The sequence below is a fragment of the Drosophila suzukii genome, chromosome 3, assembly GCF_043229965.1.
Source record: "Drosophila suzukii chromosome 3, CBGP_Dsuzu_IsoJpt1.0, whole genome shotgun sequence".
Classification (NCBI taxonomy): domain Eukaryota; kingdom Metazoa; phylum Arthropoda; class Insecta; order Diptera; family Drosophilidae; genus Drosophila; species Drosophila suzukii.
Window position 1 is genome coordinate 83,631,122 of NC_092082.1, and position 13,425 is coordinate 83,644,546.

General features: G+C 45.4%; 1 protein-coding gene across 1 annotated transcript; it reads left to right on the forward strand.

Moving 5' to 3' along the window:
• Window positions 1-403: 403 nt before the first annotated feature.
• Hel89B (histone acetyltransferase 1) lies at window positions 404-11,248 on the forward strand. Its single transcript, XM_036817349.2, has 7 exons — window positions 404-956; window positions 4,704-4,785; window positions 4,849-5,762; window positions 6,088-8,207; window positions 8,270-10,326; window positions 10,388-10,628; window positions 10,688-11,248. The coding sequence occupies exons 2-7, from the start codon at window positions 4,775-4,777 to the stop codon at window positions 11,123-11,125; spliced, it is 5,781 nt and encodes a 1,926-aa protein (XP_036673244.2). The 5' UTR covers window positions 404-956; window positions 4,704-4,774; the 3' UTR covers window positions 11,126-11,248.
• The last annotated feature ends 2,177 nt before the right edge of the window (window positions 11,249-13,425 follow it).

Here is a 13,425-nt window from a genome sequence, read left to right on the forward strand (position 1 = left end):
ACTAAAATACGGTCTCTTAAAAATACCTAATGGGTGTCACCGCTTACTTAGCCGAGTCACACACCAATCTCCTAATCGAAAACGGTAGATGCGAGCGTTCACACAGTCCGGAGTTGATGTATAAATTGTTGTTCTGCTTAAAAATTAAATAAAAAAAATATGTTTTTGCACATCGGTGCTATGGACAAATGACCACAATGTTTTAAAAATCGCTTTCTCACAATTATCGTACAAAACACACCTGGAGAACGAACTCAATGATGCGGCTCCGTGGAAACAGGATATTTGGTGAAAGCAACCATCACTCTGGTCCCACTGCCCCATGTCGCTCTCTCGCTCCAACCCCTATCGCCGTCTCGCTCACCCCCCCTAAAAACCGTATGCACCATGATAGTCTGGCCCACATATAAATGCGACTCCATCGGGCTAACATGGCTGCTGGGAACCGAAAACTTAGAAAAATCGTGCGTTCGGAGTGTGTCTGCATCAGCGTGAAGCCCAGTGTTAAGTTAAAACATTGACTGCCCACGCCCCCAAACGAAAATTGCCGTGGAGTTACCGTAATTCGCCACGCCAAAGTCGGAGTCCCCGTCCGTGTGTGTTCGATCGCCGCGTGTGCCAGTGTGTGCGTGAGGAGAGGAAAAAATCAATGGTGCGTGAGTGCGAGTGAGTGGGAAGGAGGCGAATATTAATATTGGATTGATTTGAGACGCTGCTTCTGCTGCTAGCGAAAAGCAGCCCCCCACCCCTGGTCCACACACACACATACGCACGGTTATAGTAACGCAGCATCGATTGTACAGTTTTAGAGCAAACAATTCAATTAGAAAATGCAGAGCGCATGAGTTGAATTGCGAGTGGGCGCCCCACAAAAGCTGACTGCTGCCGCACCGCGAAGGGAGCGAGAAAGAGGAGCGGAGAGAGAGAGAGAGGAAGAGAGCAACCAATTGCCAAAGGTGGGTGATATAATATTCGGGAAGGGGGATTGGAAGGGAAGTGGAAGGACCAAGAACGTGTTCCAGAATGCTTCCATTTGTGTGACTGGGAAGTCTTATCCTCAATTGCATATTTGTATGGCAGGCACTTATCGCTTCCGCTTGCGTGTGTGTGCGTGTGAGAGAGAGTGGGGCCAAGGGGGCGCGCTATTTGTTGATAAGAGAGGAACGAGAGAGAAAAAGAGAGAGAGCGGCCAGCGCCAACGCAGCAAAACAGCGGAAATCCTTAAACAAAAACTTGCCAATTACAATTACTAGCTCTTTGTCTCTATCTCTATCTATAGCTATTCGATTATATTATTTTATATTGTATTATATCTCTCTTCTTGGCATCCCATTCTAGTGCGCGTATTTTTAGTCGCAGCACATTGCTCAATTCGCCAGCCGCTATTTGTAGCTGTGTCGTCCATTTGTTCATTCATTGGGCTCTTTTTCCAATTTCAGTGGGTGGCATTTAACAATAATCCCTCCATGCGTTGTCCACGTCCACATTACCGTACGCTCGGTACACAGAGAGAAAAATGTGAAGGGGTATGGTGATCTTATAGGAACCTAATTGCACCTAAATAGCTTTTGAGCTAAAAATATTCAAATTCTTTATTAAATTTAAAATCCTCATTATTATTATCATTAATATGATTAAAGTTAAATGTTGTCATATTAGAACTAAAGTAATTTGAAAATATTTTTCAAGTTTGTAGAACTGCGGTGGGGTTGAACCCCTTCGCACGTATGTAAATGCTCTTCTATTATGTCATAGAATTTTTCAAAAAGGGAACTATTTCAACTAAATTTAACATTATTTACATATCAAATAAATATAACAAATATTTTGAAATGGTATAAATCACTTTGAAGCAAATACTTTTCCATTTTGAAAGTATTAAAAATGAAATTATTATTTTTAGAAATTAAAATTTGTTTGTAAAGTACCTCAACTAATTTAAGAAAGCTGAAACTGGGTTGAAACCGGTCTATTAACGTTATAAAAACTAAGTCATAACTTAAAAAATTATTGAAAATATAAACCTCTCTCCCATTTCTCTCGGTGCACGACAATGCCAGGCGGTACAAGCACCTGTGTTTATTTATGGTCCGCTGCCGTAATCGACTGCAGTCGCCGCCCCCCTCTCTCTTTCGCCACCAGCAACTTTGGGGTAGGGCACCTGAACTAGTTTCGAACTCAAAGCGTCGGAGCTCGGCCTTTTCAGCTTTTTCGCTGTTTCGCATTTGCCATTTTCCCGCAGTTCGCAACATCAGCGACATTTGTCACAGTTCCTATTGAGAACATTTGAGTTTATTCAAAGTTTACTTGCCGAACTTGACTGGATGCTGTTTGAATTAAACACCAAACACCTCGTTGTTTATCATTCGCAGCTCCATTAATTCGATCCCGATCGCTGCTGTGTTGCTCGAAATTTGCGAATTTTCAGCGACAGCTGTCCCAATATTCAATATTGGCCACATGGCGTGCAAATATTGAACTCTGCAGCTCAAACACATATGGCGCGATCAATGCCGAAATGTGTCACTTTCAGCTAAAAACAATTTGACTAGTGACCCCTTAGTTCAAGAAATTTATATAAAATATTTTGGGTTTACCCCAAACATAAATTTAAATTTTTATAAAAAAATATTTCAAACTAATCTAATGAAAAAATTATTGCTATTCTAGAAAGAGTGATGACAAATGAGTGGACTACTTATTGGCTAATCTTTCAGCGACATAGTACACAAATCCACCCACAATAAAACTTTTTAAACCACTATTGATAATGGAAACCCAATATATATATATATATAGCTTATCATTTCGTACAAACAACCTACTAGAACTTCCCACATAAACCCATATATTCGATGTTCCAGCAATATGGCTAGCAAAATAATAGTCCCAGTCTTATCTTTAGTATAAACAAATGACCCAGCATTTCCGCCAGGCCCGCTTTAATCTGTACAACATACAAAACTTCTATAAATACAAAAAGCTCGCAGAACTTGCCACAAAAAATTCGAAACACTTTTGGCCTCAACCTAATCGCCAGTTTACGAGTAACAAATGGTGATAATGAAAAAGTGTACACATTGAGGGCTTATCTTTCGGTGAAAATGTATAAATAAATGGGCGACACACAACACTGGCTAAAATCAATGATTGCGATTGCCTCTGTCGATGTTCATCTAATGGAAATTTAATTACCCAGCCAGCGAGGCATTTTCCTATTTCAATCCCAATTGCGATCCCAAAGCCCGCCCCTCGATGGGTGGTTTCGACAAGGTCGCCTGACAAATCGAAGTACAGCAGATTTGTCGCCGATAAATTGACTTTATGGTTGGTCGGACATCCCAGCGACATGCCATATGTACTATAAACGATTTCATTATGACTTGTACGTCGTCGTTGCTAATAATATTTCTTTGTTTTTATGTAAGTTTCTGTGTGTTTTTATTGGCTTGATTACTTATGGATAAACATTGTCAATAAATTTGCACGTGCCTCGAAGAGTCAGCGCCTTCGCCTTACTTTATTGTTTATTCTAAGCGTGAATACAATTCTGAATCGTAATTCTTCACCTTGGTTCAGTGAACCGTGATTTTTTGCAATTTCTTATCATCCAGTAACACGCTGCATTGATAAGGCACTGAAAATTGAAAAAGCTATGAGAGTAAAAGTGTGTGTTTCACTTTGAAATATCTGTAATCTCATTATAATAGAGGTAAGCGTGGCTGTAAAGCAAAACGTAGGTGGACACCTACGTAATAAAGTTGCACTAGTCCGGAATGGGAATATGGAAATGCCGCAATTTGCTCAATTGTCACGTTCTGCTCCAAGCTGTTAAGAACGAAGTCATTATTCGCCATTCGCGTTGAGTGACTCAATTTACACAGCCTAACCCCACTTAATAATGCTCCCCAGGAAACCCACCCAGGCCATCGGATCCATTGGATCCATGTCTTCGGCCCTTCTCGACCACGTGTCCAGTTTTTATTGGGTTGTGTCGATTGGGTTGCGCTGAGAAGGGCTAATTTTCGAGATTGCGACAGACTTTGGGTTGAGCCGAGCCGAGCCAAACGCTCATTTTACAGTACAGTGCGTCACACGGCCTAACAATTGTATAAATGTTTCTAATAATAGTCACAAGAGTCTTAATAATAGGCTTCCCAGAAATTTAGATCAGCTCTGGAAGCTGTACTTGTTTGAACAATTAACCCTGCTGAATTGAATAATCTTAGTTAACTGAAAGTATTAAGTAACACGAGCTCTATGAATGTTGTAGAACGGTTGTCATGGTATTTGCACTATAGTGAAGTTTCTTTACAATAGAAAACAAATGTTGGATATGTTTCTGTCTAAGCTATTGTTCACGGAATGGAAAATTTTTACCTGAAATGAAGAACATAAAAACTAGAAGGTTACCTCGTTTTTAGGAGAACATAAATCGGGTTTGTAGTTTATTATTTGCTTTAGCCATAGAGTATTAGTATTACATTTTTTGATACGCTTATCTATATATACGTTTAGTTCAAGTTATGGAGAAAAATTCCCAATTGGCTTCGGAATGGAATTTTTTTTAACGCATTCGAGTTGAATAATAATAATATGCCTAATTGGGGAAATCTTATAAAACTAGTTAATATTCTTATTATTCATATTTGTAGGAAATCTTTTTTAACAACTAAATTAATAATATTCCCTTCTTTTTCCAGATTAGTAACTTAGAGTAAATCGATTTTTAGATCGACGGATCACAAAGAGTATCACAAATTACCATTGTATAATGACATCTAGGTATGTTACACTTGTTAGACCCCTAATGATATATTTCGCTCATATATTATAAATCCTTTGCAGACTTGACCGACTGTTCATCCTACTCGAGACCGGCTCCACAGCGGCCACTCGCCAGGCGGCCGCCAAGCAGATAGGCGAGGTCCAGAAGCTATATCCACATGAACTGCACGCCCTGCTGAACCGTCTGGTGGGTTATCTGCACAGTTCGTCCTGGGAGACGCGGATAGCAGCGGCCCAAACAGTCGAGGCCATACTGAAGCAAGTACCACCGTGGCAGCCGGAACTGCAGGTGGTGCCCAAGAAGGAGCGAACCAGCAGTGATGCTCCCACGGCGGCAGCTGTCGCGGAAGAGGACAGTTGCCAGTCAAGTGGTTCCAACTCCACAACCGCCAGCGAGCGACTACTTAGCTTCGACGAGTTCGATCTGCAGCAGATCCTGCACAAGGGCGCCCGTCTCATCGGCTCCGAGGGCAACGAGTTCGATGTGCAGGAGGAGCAACCTGCCAGTGGCGGCGGCGATGAGGAGAGAAGTCTCGCCAGTCGCCTGAGTCGCCAGCGTGCGGCGCTTAACGACAAACTGGGTCTGACGACGGCTGCCAAGCTGGGCGTAAATCTTACCGACATGATCACAGACGAGGACGTGGCGATCGCCAGGAGCGGGAGCAGCTACAATGTGAACGCCGAGAAGCTACCCGTGGAGCATATACTCAACATTAAGCCAGCGGCGAACGGTTCTGCGCAGGCTCCGCTGAGCTGCCGTGAGATGAACCGGGCTAAACGCAAAGCCCGCCAAAACACATCAGCCTCGGCAACCGTAGTTACACCCACTTGCAGCCGGCGGAACTCCAACAGCAACCACAGTACTGGGAGCAACCATAGCAACAATGGCACTACGTCGCTATCTGCACTGGACGAGCCGGAAAAAAAGAAGCTAAAGGCAACGGAGCGACAGGAAATCTTCTACAGTTTAAATGGTGAGTAAGCAAAAGGAAAACGAAACTAAGTTCGATCAAATTTGCTATATTTCTCTTCATATTCTATTCCTTAAACAATTTAGTTAAAATTGTAAATACTATAACTATATGATTAAATTTATAAAGTATCTATACTTAGATTCTTATTATCACGGGGCAATGCTTACAATTAAAAATTTCCAGAAACTAGATAACAAATTGTTATGAAATGAAGTGCCTATTTATTTTGTATGATTAATTGTGAAATAAGAGCACGACTTGGCCTTGTGATTGTAATAATTTGATATGACCTTATTAAACTAACATTTCTTCATTTATTTTACAGCGGCTGTGCCAGATGCCACAGGCACTTGGGTGGACGCCATCTCCTGGCCATTGGAGAATTTTTGCTCCCGCCTTTTCATTGATCTCTTTCACGCCAAATGGGAAGTGCGCCATGGAGCGGCCACAGCACTGAGGGAACTGATCAACCAGCATGCCCAAGGTGCGGGAAAAGCAGTACAACAGAGTCGAGAACAGATGGACGAAGCACACAGTCGCTGGCTAGAGGATGCCGCCCTGCGTCTACTCTGTGTCCTGTGCCTCGATAGATTCGGAGACTTCGTTTCGGATCAGGTTGTGGCACCAGTGCGCGAAACCTGCGCCCAAGTGCTGGGCACCCTGGTGAAGGAGATCCAGGCGTCCAAGGTGCAACGAATCGTAGACATCCTGCTTCAGCTCATCCAGCACAAAAGCGAGTGGGAAGTGCGGCATGGTGGACTACTCGGCCTGAAGTATGTGTTCGTGGTGCGTGAGGAGCTGCTGCCCATCTATCTGCCACAGTCAATCTCAAATATCCTCAGCGGTCTGCTGGACGCAGTGGACGATGTTGGAGCAGTGGCTGCAGCCACCCTGATTCCAGTTTCTTCCTGGCTTCCAAAGCTCTTAAATCCGATTCAAGTCTCCTCCATCGTAAAGATGTTGTGGGACCTACTCTTGGATCAAGACGAGCTCACGTCTGCTTGCAACAGTTTCATGGGACTGCTGGCGGCCATTCTATGCCTGCCAAAAGCCGCCAGCTGGGTGGAGATGGAGCCCATGGCCATTCTGGTGCCGCGCCTGTGGCCCTTTCTTTCGCACAGCACCAGTTCAGTGCGAAGATCCACGCTGAAGACACTAATCACCCTGACCAGTGCGGATAAGGTCAAATCGGAGCCCAAGGGAGAAGATCAGGTCAAGGAGGAACAGGATCAGAAAAAGATGAAACTTAACTTTGGAGTCAGCGACTGGAAGTGGCAATTGCTGCAGCAGGCACTGCGTCACATATATCAGCGCATTCTGGTCGAACCGCAGGCGGATATCCAGGCACTGGCCCGTCAGGTGTGGTCCAATCTCATCGAGCATGCGGATTTGGGTGCCCTACTGCACGCTGCCTGTCCGTACGTGTCCTCCTGGATCTGTCTATCAATGCAGCCACCTAGACTCGCTTTCGATGCGGGAGTGCTGATCAGAGCTAATGGAGAATCGACCGCGGCAGGAAGCACCTCACGGAAACGAACGCCTCGCATGGGAGACGATCTGGGCGGAGCCATCCTAGCACACTCGAATGCCTCGCTGAAGTTATATCTGGGTGGTAGCGAGGCTACGCCATTGGAGCTACGGGAAGCTAACTTTATGCGGGCTCGGATCTCCTCATCTCGGGCACTGGGAGCCCTCTCTCATTACCTGGTGCAGCCAGCCCCGGGAGTGGTGTACACCCCACAAACAGAGAGCCCCACGGATTGCTATACAAAAGTGCTGTTGGGTCATCTCAACGCCCACTCCGCTGTCCAGCGAATTGTGTGTGGACTGATCATTGCTTTTTGGGCTCTGGAAGATGAGCCAGTGCGTCCGGGACCGCCCAATCTGCAGGAAAAGTTACACCAGTGTGTCAGCGAGTACGTCTACTACGATGAGGTGGCCATCTCGCTGACCCGACTGCTGCAAGAGGCACAAGACTTCATCGCTACGCTAAAGCAGAACAAGATCCCAATCGACGACTTTAACAACGCCAAGATCCTCACCCTGGATCAAATCAAGGCGGTGGCCACGACGTTAAGCGAAAATCTGCGCCTTTATCCCCTTAAGCCAAAGCTGTTGGACATGCTGGAGGAGCGGCGGCGCAGTCTTCAGGCCTCCTACCAGCAGACAACCAGTGAGCAAAGCGCCTACCATGTCAGTGCGCAGGCAGCCCTCGCCGGCGCCATCTGTGCTCTGCACTGCCTGCCTGAAAAGCTGAATCCGGTGGTGAAGCCTTTGATGGAGTCTATTAAGCGGGAGCAGTGTCTCCAGCTGCAGCAGCTATCTGCCGAGTTCCTGGTCCACCTCATGGATCAGGTCTGTGATAGAAACCCTAGTCCAAATAGCAAGATCCTGAACAATCTCTGTACACTGCTGCGAAGCGATGCCGAGTACACACCTAAACTGGTGAGTTAGATATTACTTTATACTGCTAGCACTTTCTAATTATTTATTCAAATCTCTTGAAGGTAATGCCATCTCAGACCCTCAAGCAAACGCCTCCCTCACCCGGGGTAACAAACAGTTGTCTTTACTACGGTATTCTGACACTGGCACTTCAACAGGCAGTGGCAAACACTAACAGTCGATCCGGGGGAGGAGTGGGAGGTGGAGCCACAACTCCAACTACTACTACCGCTAGCCGTGGCCCTGGACGACCGCCCGCTGGCGAGATATTGGCCGCAACAGCCGTCGCTAATCACGTGGAAGTGAAAGCACAGCAAGCGAAAGAGGCGGAAGCAAAGCAATGCCGCATACAGCGCCTGGGAGCGGCCTGTGCCATAGAGAAGCTGTGCAAGATTTTCGGAGAGCACATTGTGGAGAAGGTGGCTGTTTTCCAACAGCTGATGTTTGGCAAGGTGGAGCAGTTTGTAAAGCAAGCCTACGATTGGCGACTGCCCAGCATCCTGCCAGACTTGGGAGTGTGCAATGAGCTCATCACCTCGCTGCAGCTTATCGAGACAGCAGCCCCTCATCTTCATACTGCACTGCATCCTCAGATGTTCGCCCTGCTGCAACCACTTGGGTTCATAGTTTGTCATCCTCTAAAGGCAGTGCGTCACATGGCCGCTCGCTGCATTGCTGTGTTGGCCGAGATCGATGCTTGTCAGACTATGCAGTTTGTGGTGCACGATCTGCTGCCGCTGCTTGGAAAAATTGAGCAGCTTATAGAGCGACAGGGAGCAGTGGAGGCTATTGAGCGGGTGGTCAGCCGACTGCAAATAAAAGTAGTGCCCTACATCGTGCTGCTGGTGGTGCCTCTTCTCGGAGCAATGAGCGATCCCGATGAATCAGTGCGATTGCTCTCCACACACTGCTTTGCAAATCTCGTCCAGTTGATGCCGCTGGATGGCAAGGCGGAGCAACTAAAGAGCGAACCACTGCAGGCGCGCAAGACCCGCGACCGTGAATTCCTCGATTACCTTTTCAATCCAAAGAGCATTCCCAACTACCAGGTTCCGGTACCAATAAGTGTGGAGCTGCGCTGCTACCAACAAGCCGGCATCAACTGGCTATGGTTTCTGAACAAGTATAATCTGCACGGCATCCTCTGCGACGACATGGGACTGGGCAAAACCCTGCAGACCATCTGCATTCTTGCCGGTGATCATATGCACCGCCAGGCAGCCAATTTGGCCAATCTGCCCAGTCTGGTCATCTGCCCGCCCACTCTGACTGGTCACTGGGTGTACGAGGTAGATAAGTTCCTTGACAAAGGATCTGTTCTGCGACCATTGCACTATTACGGATTCCCCGTAGGAAGGGAGAAGCTAAGGAGTGAGATTGGAACGAGTTGCAACCTGGTCGTGGCATCCTACGACACTGTACGCAAGGATATCGACTTCTTTAGCGGCATACACTTCAACTACTGCGTCCTAGACGAAGGACATATCATCAAGAACGGAAAGACAAAGAGTTCTAAGGCCATAAAGCGACTGAAGGCCAACCACAGACTGATTCTCTCCGGCACACCCATTCAAAACAATGTTTTGGAGCTGTGGTCCCTGTTCGACTTCCTTATGCCTGGCTTCCTGGGCACTGAGAAGCAGTTTGTGCAACGCTTCTCGCGCCCAATTCTGGCTTCACGGGACGCTAAGAGTTCGGCCAAGGAGCAGGAAGCCGGAGTACTGGCCATGGAAGCGCTGCATCGCCAAGTCCTGCCCTTCCTGTTGCGACGCGTCAAGGAGGATGTACTGAAGGACTTGCCGCCCAAGATCACCCAGGACCTACTTTGCGAACTGAGTCCGCTCCAGCTTCGCCTCTATGAAGACTTTAGCAATAAGCACCTGAAAGACTGTTTGGAGAAGTTGGACGTCTCGTCGTCGGCGGCAGCCATGGTGACGGAGAATCTCAGCGCCACCAAGACGCACATTTTCCAAGCGCTTCGCTACCTGCAGAACGTATGCAACCATCCCAAGCTGGTGTTGCGCCAGTCCGAGGAGCTCACTCAGGTGGCCAGCCAGTTGGCGCTCTCAAACAGCTCACTGGACGACATCGAGCATTCGGCCAAGCTGCCGGCCCTGAAGTAAGTGTTTTTTTTACATTTATTGTTTATTTATTCCTAACTGAATGAATTATTTTCCCAGACAACTCCTCCTAGACTGCGGCATCGGTGTGCAGACAGAGTCTGTGAGCCAGCATCGGGCTTTGATCTTTTGCCAGCTGAAGGCGATGTTGGACATTGTGGAACACGATCTGCTTCGTCGGCACCTGCCCAGCGTTACTTATCTGCGGCTGGACGGCAGTGTGCCTGCCTCCCAGCGCCAGGACATAGTCAACAACTTTAACAGCGATCCCAGCATAGATGTCTTACTCCTGACCACACTGGTAAGCATGGGATAACTCCATAAATGTTGAATGCAATTCAAATTAAAATCGATTTTTAGGTTGGTGGCCTGGGTCTTAATCTAACGGGTGCCGATACAGTCATCTTTGTGGAGCACGACTGGAACCCCATGAAGGATCTGCAGGCCATGGACCGAGCCCACCGAATCGGTCAGAAGAAAGTGGTAAATGTTTACCGGCTGATCACGCGCAACTCGCTGGAGGAGAAGATCATGGGCCTGCAGAAGTTTAAGATACTCACCGCCAACACTGTGGTTAGTGCGGAGAACGCATCGCTACAGACGATGGGCACCTCGCAGATCTTTGACCTCTTCAATGGGGGCAAGGATCAGGGAACCGTATCTGGGTCGGCAGCGGCAGCAGGATCGGGCGGCATGTCCATGAACACAATCATCGAGACCCTGCCGGAACTTTGGTCCGAGCATCAATACGAGGAGGAATACGACCTGGGCAACTTTGTCCAGGCACTGAAAAAGTAGACCACTGCTTCCCACTCCAAGACTTCCAGTTTTAGGCTAGGATGAAAATTTAAATTTCCCTCTGTTCCTTTATAATCGCGAAAAGAAAATTGTAGAAACTAAAAATAAAAAAGTTGAAAATTATTTAAAACTTGTATTATTAATTAATCTGTTTAAGGACTACTTTACGTGAAAAAGAGGGAAGAATTTAAGCCGACCCCAATTGGTGATAAATATTTATACATGTTCATACTATTCGTCATCATTCCTCCGAAAGTATTGAAACTGAATCAAAAAGTGTTGAATACTTTAGGGCTGACTCAAAAATGAAATGAAAATTTTGTTTTCAACTAGAACCTTGGTTTTAATTTGGTAAAGGAAAATCCTGCGACAAAAAATATAAAGACTATTATTCAGAATGCAATGTTTATCGTTCTTAAATAGTCGCACATTGTTCGGAACGATTCTTATCAGCAAAGGTCAATGCAAATGTTTGCCAAACAGAATTATTGTTTGAGTGCACAGTTTGGTTAGTAAATATTGTGTCTTGTCTCTCACAAAAAGACACCTAATTTCACTCTAATCAATTGTTTGCTTCTCTCTCCACTGAAATCATTTTATTGACTAATGCTTATATTGTCACAACTTATCTGATCAGTTGAAATCGATTTCGTGTTTCATTTATCAGAGAAACACTTCACTAGACTGGCGAGGAATATTATTGAATGCTCTCATTTGAAAATGATCTGTTGTGACCCCAAGTACCTTGAATTTTGATGGGGCTATCAGTCGTGCCAGCACATTAGGAGCTAGTAAATATACAATAGTTGGTTGACCTCTTACCCCACAGCATACTCGATTTATTTTTCAATTTTATTCGGTTTTGCCTCATCCAACACCCGGCTTATCAGTGCTCCGTCACGATGGCCACGGATTATATAGCATATAGCGTATATTATTTATGTCTACGCGGGGCGCTAAACGCGACCCGATCGTAATGGAGGCTGTGTTTCAATATTCCAAAACAATAACTCCTCCTAGCATGAGAGGGATTCGGTGCATGGCACAGGATGGCCTTATCTAAGGCTTCTTGTATTGCCCGGTTTCCCCCATTTTTTTATAAAAATTCCATTTAAATGGTAATTATTATATTGTATTAAAAGACCCAGCTCAAACAAAACAAAAGCAAAAGCCGAGCTCAAGATAAGCCATAATATTTCTCCCGCTGCTGGACACTGTGAGAAAAGAAGACATAGATATAGGAATTGGAATATATTTATTTTTGAAAGAAAAATCTTTGAAATTTTATTAAGTTTAATGATACCTTCGTAATAACATATTGTTTAAGCTTTTTAGACCTTTGACTAATCCAGGTAACTAGGATAAAATACATAAAACCATGTATCATACAAAATATAGATCCTATTATATATTTTGTTTACTTTAAATTAAAACTAAAACTTAAGACTGTTTAAAGGACTTCGTATAATATGAAAACCGGTGCTGCGTCTTCTGGTTTTCAAGTAGTGGTCACTTATGGATCAATGGATTTTTCTCAGCATATTCCCTTTTTTCTTGCCCACCCACTCTGGCCTTTTATCTTTTGACCACAAGGCATCTTCCGGACTTTGCTACTGCTCTTGCTGATAGCTGGTTGCCCAGGCCGACACCCGCACCCGCACCCTAGCATCCTTATCGCTATACTCCTCCTCCCGTTGCTCCTCCCCGCATGGGTGACCCGCACTCCGGGGCCAGAGCCTCCTCCTCCTCCTCATTCTTCTAGTTAGGATCTTTTGCTGGCCGTCGAGGCGCCGACTTAAAGTTTTCCGCCAGGTTATTTACCTCCTTATCTCGCCAGCATTGTTTTCGCCTCGTCACCCGCTCCTCGCTTCTGATTCGTCTGGTTTTATCAATGTTTCTGTTTGCAATATGTTTGTTTTCTGCCCTTTTGTTTCTATTTCTTGATTACTGTGACTCTTATCAATCCGCATGACGTCATAACAACCGGCATTTTGTTGTTTTATAGGAATTCCTTGACACTTTTTTATCGTTTTATTTGGGAAACTTTCTCATTTTGTAATTTTTTTTTAGACATGCCAGACTCTTCGGCTTTTCCCTGGCGTATTCGTTGTTTATATTTTTTTGTTTTAGTTATACTGTTGAACTTTATCGCCAGGGGAGTGATCCAAAAAAAAGAGTGCGGCAGATAGGCAAGGTCGTTTGCTAGGCTTCGCTATCAGTTCTTCAAAAAGGGGGAGTAATCTAGTCTCATTTGGCACAATTTCAGTAAATAAAATGGGTTAATTGTTAACCACTACAGT